Below are 8,012 nucleotides of genomic sequence, written 5' to 3' on the forward strand. Positions count from 1 at the left end.
TCACCTTACCTTGCCTCTTGTGTTTTCTCAAGCGCCAAAATACAATCAGGGAAACTATGTGCCCCAAAATCACCAGGGCGGGGAGAGTGGGTCCTGGGGGGCTTGCAGGCATTTGTTGGGACAGAGAGAGAGATAAGGTAGAGGAGATGAGGGGGATGAGCCTGGGCTGTTGTGACAGGTGGGCTTTCACTAGGAGGTCAGGGGGGGGAGAAGGGAAGTGGGACGGCATGGGTGTGGCAGCAGGGACATTTTAAAAAAAGGACGGCCTGAGCAGGAATTCCTGCTGTTTTCCCCACCCTGGATCTATGACTGAAAGTCTTCTCCTTGTCTGCTTCTGCTGATTGTTCAGCTGTTTTCAGACCTCCATAACATAGACCACACAGTCCTGTCCTCACCTGCTCTACACAGTAAGAGCAATGGAGTGTTTACCATTGCAGCCCCAACTGCAATAGTTTCTCACATTAGAAAATATGTATTTTTTGGTCAAATACCCAAAACTAGACAGTGAAAAAATCCCATCAGCATTTTCCAAATCCAACTCCAGTTGTTATCTCTGCTTGACTATTATTCTAAGTATCTCTTATTTCCAATTTGGATGAAAAAGCACTACATTGTGTTTTCTTACTTATCTAATGTACCTTTTGTGACTCATTTGACCTTATTACAACAGCCACTTCGTGTTATCAATTACAATGAGTTTGCTATCTGCATTCTTGGCAGACAACTAATTTCTGGAGAAAAAGGGTCATATCCATAAAAGCAATGAGAGGTCTTAACATCTTTAGGCCAGTCCAGCCTGGTTCTCATTGTTTCCTCCAGCCTACCTTGTAATTGCAATACTCTCCAGACTTATGACTATTGAATACAATTTATTGTATTGGATTAAAAAAAGCACAACCAGCTGATAACTCAGCAATGAAAAGGTAATAAAAACCAAAACTTTAAAAAAGTCCTTTCTTTATTTTTGACACAACAATAACAAGCGCTTCAGCTCTGGGATTGTACAGAACGATAGCAGGTGGTTGTGGTTTTACGGCAATCTGAAATAGCCCCCACACACACACACACACACACACGGCTGTCTCTCACACACGCGTAAACTAATATAAAGGAATAAAATACACTCTTAACACTTTACTTTACAATTTGTCCCTGCTTGTTGACATTCCTGTCAGACACACAGGAGAGACACCTCATAAAGGTGGCAAGAGGGAGGGGGGGGGGGGGTCAACATTGCCCCACTGCTCTCGCCCACTTTCTACATACCATCAAATAAAGAAAAACATAGCAGGCAGCCAACCTCAATCATAATTCAGGTCAGTCACATTGTGGACAGGTTTAAATATGGAACACAATCTGTGCTGCAGTAGCTGAAGGTTGCTGTTTGTTACATGTGAATGTGTGCGTCTGTCGTGTGCACAGACTGGGAACACAACAAGACTTCACACGGTGCGTTTGCCAAAAACACAGGCAGCAGCCAGACAGACAAACACAGTTAGACACAGACAGACAGACCACAGCAACCCCACTCTGTGAACCTACCAGGTATGATCTTCATCTAAGAGACGGTACAGAGAGGAAGAGGAGGTCGAGGGTGGAGAAGAAGAGAGCTGGACAGAAGGGGAGTGAAGAGGACAGGAGACGCTCCTGTTTGTTTGCTCTGAACCGCCTTGTTTCTCGCTTGTGTTGAATTTTGACAGGCTGCGCCTGCTGCTTGGATCCGTCAGCCTGGTCTCCCGTGGCCAGGGGAGGAGGGAGGACACGTCAAGCGTGGGGAAGGGGGCAGGGGCGAGGGGCTCAGAGGGTAGAGAGGGGTGGGTGGCCAGGGGGAGAGGGCTGGTGCTGACTGAGGGTTATAAATATCCACAAGAGCCAGATGATCACACAGTGTCACAGTTAGAAACTGATGGAAGTGCTCTGGCGGGACACTTGGCTAAATTCGCCCCCTAGAGACAACCCCCACAAACACAAGCTCTCTCGCTCTTCCTCTCTCACTCTTTTTGACGATGGTGGTGGCAGGTTAATTCTGTGATGTTAAGTCACATCTCTCAGCCAGGAATCAGATCTGAGCTTTTCTTGTATCATCTGTTTCTCTATTCGTGACATCTTCCAGCAGACGAGGCAGACGGCCTCAGCAGAGATAACCTCTGTTATGATTAGTAAATTTGAATTGAATTGAATCATGTCTCTGAGTCCTCGGGGGTACAATGTGATTAACATATGACAGCTGCCATTTGGACCTAATGTTGTCAGCACTTACAAAAGTAGACATCTCAATTATAGCATGGTTTATGAAATGATAATAAAACACTATATAATATATGACATAATGTGATCTAGAAAACACAATTCTGCAATTCCCAGACTTTGCTTTTTTTTTTAAGTTTCTCTGGTGCTGATCTTCACACTTCTACTTCTTGGTGAGCTAGAAATGTCATCTTCTTTTACTGCTCCCCTCATGACACATCAATTATAATAAGATTGTTACACAATGTCAGATTGTACTGTAAATGACATGAGTTAAACTGGATATGTTCAGTGGCATTATGGGAAATAAACACTGGCAGGAACATTAAGTGGACAGAAATAGCAATAAAATGAGTAAATATGAAAAGCAAGAACTACAACAGTGCCTCGCACTAAATGTCCGTCACCTAATTCAAGTTTAATGATGGACAGACTGAGAGCATGACCGTGGCTTTCAATGTTCATCCCCTGTTGCTTTTGGGATCACAGCGATGCACAACAGTGTCTAAATATAGAGAATATCTAAATATATGTATACGGCTTTGTCAGTTGTAGCGCTGACAACTGGCTCCATTTCTCTGATATACTAAAAAGAATTTCCACTCTGTGACTGGAGAGCAGAGCCGGGGTTCGTCTTCTCTCATGTAACGTGGATGGTACAGATGGATGTCGTGTGTATGAAATGAAAACAGCGATACTGAGAAACCATGATGGGGATTTACAGAGGATCGTAGGGAAAACCTCCATCAACATCCTCGCGTTCCTTTGTGAACTCCTGAACTCAACAGGCGCCTAATGCACGCATCACTCATGTTAGAACACACGGCCGAAAGGTATTCTAAGCTTGTGTCCAGAGGGAAATACTTCGTCTCAATCTATACCCATATAGTGCAGTGGCTCCGTTTTCCAGTTTGTAAACATTGCTCTCCTCTATTTAAACTAAGCAGGTGGTGAGGTCTCTCTTGAGAAAATACAGCATAAACTGAGAGTCAAAATTTAAAGGTCAAACACTCGGGTGAACTTTAAAACAAGTATAAATGCACCCTACAGAATACTGTAAATGTGGAGGCTTGAAAAGTGAAAAACTGTTCCTCTAACTCACAGACCTGAAGTGGTATTAGTCAGCGCCTGTAATAAAGTCCAACATGCAGCCTGGGAAATGACTAATGTCACAACCATCTTAGCCAAACCCTCAATATATTCCACATGTGATCGATCTCCCTGTTTCCAGGGTTTGGCTCACAGTGAGTTAACTATTAGACTGCTACGACAGATTTCTCATTCTGCACCACTGTCCAACCTCTACTCGTTATTCTGCAACAGACTGCCATTAAATTTGATATCAAACACTCAACACGGCAGTTCAAACCGGCAACTAAAACTTTGTTTTGGTAGCTCGTTAAACTGTGTACACCACGGCAAAATGATTTGTGTCATCCTGGCCATCAGTAATGTCTCAGAAACAGTTTTTGGCAGATATAGACGTAAAGACAACAGGCGGCAGTCCCATTCTCAAGTTTCATTCTGACTCTGTGTTTTCGGAACTGGCTCAGACTCTCGTGTCAACAACTCTTTGTCAAAATGTTTGCTTGGTGTGTTTGTGTCTCGGATTGTGAAATGAAGGCCGATATGTTCTGAAGTTTACCATGACAAATTAGAAATGATTTCACAAGTGGAGTCAGCAGTAAAAGATAGGACACGGCAGCTAAGGTCATTTGCTTTGGTTTGAGCAAAACATGACTGGCGGCCAGCAGCAGAAACAGAAGCAGCAGATTCGACTTAAGCTGCCAACTCACAACACAATCTACTGATAGACAGAATGACTGACTTTTGAACATTCATTATGTTCCTCATTCTTTTCTTTTTCTACTCAAAGAAAGGTCAGACTCATAATTCCAGCCCTCAGATTTGAGGAACGGTCCGAGTGAGTCACAACATAAAAATGATGTGCCACCATAATGAGAGGCACAGAGCTTCAGCACACTGTAGCTGTTCATTTAACCAATCACACAAGAATGCACGGGCAGGATTTCAGAGATGAAAAAACACGGAGGACCTCAGTGGCACGTCTGGGATGCGATTTAGTCTAATTGGCCCTGGTGCCATGTGTGGGCAGAGTTTAAACAGCCACTCAGCCGTGTCCAGTTCATACGAGTGGGCTACATACAGCACCCTTCATTCAACAGAAAATCAAAAGTGCCACACGAAAAATCAAAGTGTTCCCTTGAAATCGAAACCAGCTTAAGGAGCCCTTGTTGTGAAAGCAACATTTTTGTGGCACAAGTTTTTCAAATCCTTTTTTTCTTCCTGGTTTCCACATCACTGATGCAATAAAAAAAAAAAACGAAGAGAGAAATTGTAGCAGCACAAAAGTACACTTACATAAAAGTAGTACTTAACTGCAACTATGTCCCGAGGGTGTAACTGACTCTGCTGACAGCTATTGCTAACATACCAGGAATACCGCACTAGGTGGGATAACAGCTCTAAAACCACTGTGTCTGTGAGTCATATCAGACACTGCTCATCGTATCTCAGGTAAAATCAGAAGGAAACTTGCTTCGGCAACGGTGCACAGCCAGGCTGATGCAAAACTTCATAAACAAAAGGATGATTTGAGTATGCATTACTTGTAGTTTTATCTAATCACCTCTTTGAGTATCTATATCTGTGCTTGTAGCGTTTGGTGTATGTGACAGATGACAATGGAAGTTAGTGGACAGCAGATGTCAGCAGTGGGTCAGCAAACACTGTGCTCCTCTGATGGCACTGCTGTGTAAATATCTGATATCTTGGCTTGCATATGTTATTCACTGTATTGGTGAGTCATACCATTTCTATCTAATTTCAAAAGGGACTTATTTTTGCTAATTGAATCCAGATCTTCCGTCACGTGTGGAACCAAACAAACACACCCATAGAGCCGTGAGTAAGTTATTCCAACTTCCTGACTCTGTGTCCGTTGCTCACACCCACCAACAGACAACGCCCATGTGAAGCCCTTTCTATTCCCCCTCTTGGGGATACAAAAATTAACAAGGTAGCCAAAACAACATCTTATTTTACCCATTGTGAAAATTTTGACATCATCCAAAATCTGGAGTCACATGAATATGCTCCAGCATCATGATTTAATATGAGCAATGCGGGTTTCACATCAGCAGAACTAACCACAGCATCACATGGCAACTTTTGTCTGGATCCAGCAAAGGAAGCTGGCATACAGCACTGTCCTCACATTGTCTACATAACTCCCATATCCTATACCATTACATAATGGTATGCAAGGGGCATTCTTATCTCACATACGAGACAGGCTGAAAAAGCACACCAGGAAAAAGAAAAAAAAAAAAAAAAAAAAAAAAAAACCCAGAACATAAACCAGTGCCAGGAACACAGTATTACTGGAGCAAAGAGGAGAAATACTCCCAAGAGCACCACACCTCCCTCTCTCATAGTCTGGCTTTAACTCATGCAAAACTATCTCTACAGGGAGCAGGCGAGCCTGAATCTCAGAAAACAGCCCCACCTTGTTGGAATGACTGCAGGTCCGCCTTATCTCATTTGGCAAACACTCTAAGGTGGCTCCAGAGATTATCATTTTCTTTGCAACAGTGTGCACAGCTCAATTTATTACAAGAGAACTGGAATTCCACACCCCAAAAAAACGTAAGATTTTGGGGTTTTAATCTGCTTCACAGAATAATAACAGCCACTGATGCATGTAAACAGAAGAGGAAATTACAGATAAGATTTTATTTTATACTTAAAGTTGCAGTATAACTTTATATGCAGTTTTGAAGTTAAACTTTCACCTGTAACTATCTGTGGAGGAGGAATCCATGTCATACTGGGCTGTGCAAAATCTGACAGTGTCTCAAATACACATACAGGGTGTGTTATGACAGTGTTACTGATACCTCATCTATTTTAACACGCAGATAATTAAATCACAGCCGCATATCAGTGGACTCCTTTCACCATCTCATTGAATCTATTCCTAAAAAGAGACTGACTCTAGTCCACATCACAAAATAGAGGCTGCGCTCTATAACATGTAACTTTAAGCCATAAACTGTAATCAAATCACCCCAAAATAATACTTTGGAAAAGACGTCAGGGACAATTACAGTATGGGAATGTTCTTCGGAGTAAGGAGTTCATGGTAATGTTGAAGGGCATCATAGCACCGTCATCAAATCCCCTACCTAAGACCTCCCACACTTCAAAGAAAGGTGGGATAGATACCAGAGCAATTACATCACATGCGCACAGAGAGTAGAGCAAGGCAGGAAGTAGGTTAAGTGGCACGCATTCAAACAAACCTTCAATGAAGTTGGGCCAAGTCTTCTCCTCTGGCTCCTCCAGTGAGTGGTCCCAGTCTGCCTCAGGTGAGGCTCCTTGCACAGTGGCCCCCGCAGCCCCTGCCAGAAGTGCACGCTCTATGGCGATCGCCTCCAGAACATCCAGGTCCAGTTCCTCTCCTTCCACCTCAGGTTGTGCAGGTGGAGGAGATGACTGCTCCCCAGTTGGACTAACAAGCTGCTTCACCTCAACTATCTCTTCCACCACTACAATTTTCCTCTTCATGGCGGCCTCGTCTATGTCAGGGCTTACGGACTCACTGCTGTCACCCAGGTGAGGCTTGTCTGCGGGTGTTGCAGTAGCAGAGGGTGTGTCCTCCTTGTAGTGCTTCTTCTTCTCTTCCTCGTGCTTTAAGGCCTCAGAATCAGAGAGCCTTTTCTCTGTGCTGCGCTCTGCTGCCTGAGTGGCCAAATGTTGTGCAACTCTGGGAGGCTCCTCTTGCTCGACTAGGGGGCTGGCCAGTGCCTGAGCTACAGCTGCCTCTGCTGTTACTGCTGGTGCTGCTGACGCTAATTCTCCGGCTGCGGGTGCTTCCCTCACAGTGGAGGATGTTTTTGGTTTCGGAACCTCCCGCTTGATTTTTTCTGCAGAGAGCAGCGCTGGCTCCACCTCCCCTTTGTCTGCCTGGGCCTCAGAGAGCACAGCTGCTGCCTGCCCGATTTCCTCACTGCGCATTCTTTCGGGAGTCATCTTTGCAGAAACATTCGTTTCTGACAGTTCAGAGGCCGTGACAGGGCTGTCTTTAACTGTGGTCTTGGACAGTGATGTAATGTCAGTGGATGGCAATAATTCTGCTTCAGGCAAAAGGACAGGCTTTGTGCTTATAGTCTCTGTTTCTGGTGCTTTAGCCTGTTTTTTCCCTTTCCCTTTCTTCTTGCCCTTTGAAGATTCCTCTGCAGCTTTCCCTGCGCTTATTGAGGATTTGGTCTCATCTGTGGGTTTTTCAGATCCTGACAGTGGTGCAGAGCTCTTCTTTTCAGCTTTGCAGCTTTCTTGTATGAGTTCCACTTGAGTTATTTTCTGCACAGTCACTGTTTCCACTTTGTTGACAAGCATTGCCTCAGATTTCACTGGCCCTATGTGGGGCAACTTAGCATTTAACTCGCCCTTGGGGCATAATGGTCCCTGTGTGATCTTGCTGACACTGCTATCCTCAACCTTTTCTTTTACTTGTGCATTATCTGGAAGGTCCACTGGGGGCTCTGTAGGGATCTTGTCAAATGGTAGTGAGGCTACTTGAGAAGTAGTCTCAGTCTGTTTAGGGACTTCCTCCTTTGTCTTCCCATCAGTTTGTTTAGGGATGTTTTTCTTTTGCTCCCTATCTTTATTGATTTTAGCTTCAGCCTTATTTTTCTCTACAGTTGATGCCCCCTCAGTCCTTACACTGGTAGACACGGTCA

The 8,012-nt window shown here is 44.2% G+C and overlaps 1 protein-coding gene across 12 annotated transcripts in view; it reads right to left on the reverse strand.

Annotated features, from left to right (window-relative positions):
* The window catches only part of plecb (plectin b), a 124,572-nt gene that overhangs the window by 52,018 nt on the left and 64,542 nt on the right, over nt 1-8,012 (reverse strand). For 3 of the 12 annotated variants that reach the window (XM_056379774.1, XM_056379773.1, XM_056379786.1), the window contains exon 1: nt 6,573-8,012. This exon is cut by the window's right edge. The exons of 8 other annotated variants lie outside the window; for them this stretch is intronic. In XM_056379774.1, coding sequence (XP_056235749.1) covers nt 6,573-8,012 — 1,440 coding nt within the window. Of the gene's footprint in view, nt 1-1,542; nt 1,574-6,572 lie in introns of those variants that run through there. One more of the 12 variants, XM_056379785.1, reaches the window with a different exon arrangement.

The sequence above is a fragment of the Seriola aureovittata genome, chromosome 7, assembly GCF_021018895.1.
Source record: "Seriola aureovittata isolate HTS-2021-v1 ecotype China chromosome 7, ASM2101889v1, whole genome shotgun sequence".
Taxonomy (NCBI): Eukaryota; Metazoa; Chordata; class Actinopteri; order Carangiformes; family Carangidae; genus Seriola; species Seriola aureovittata.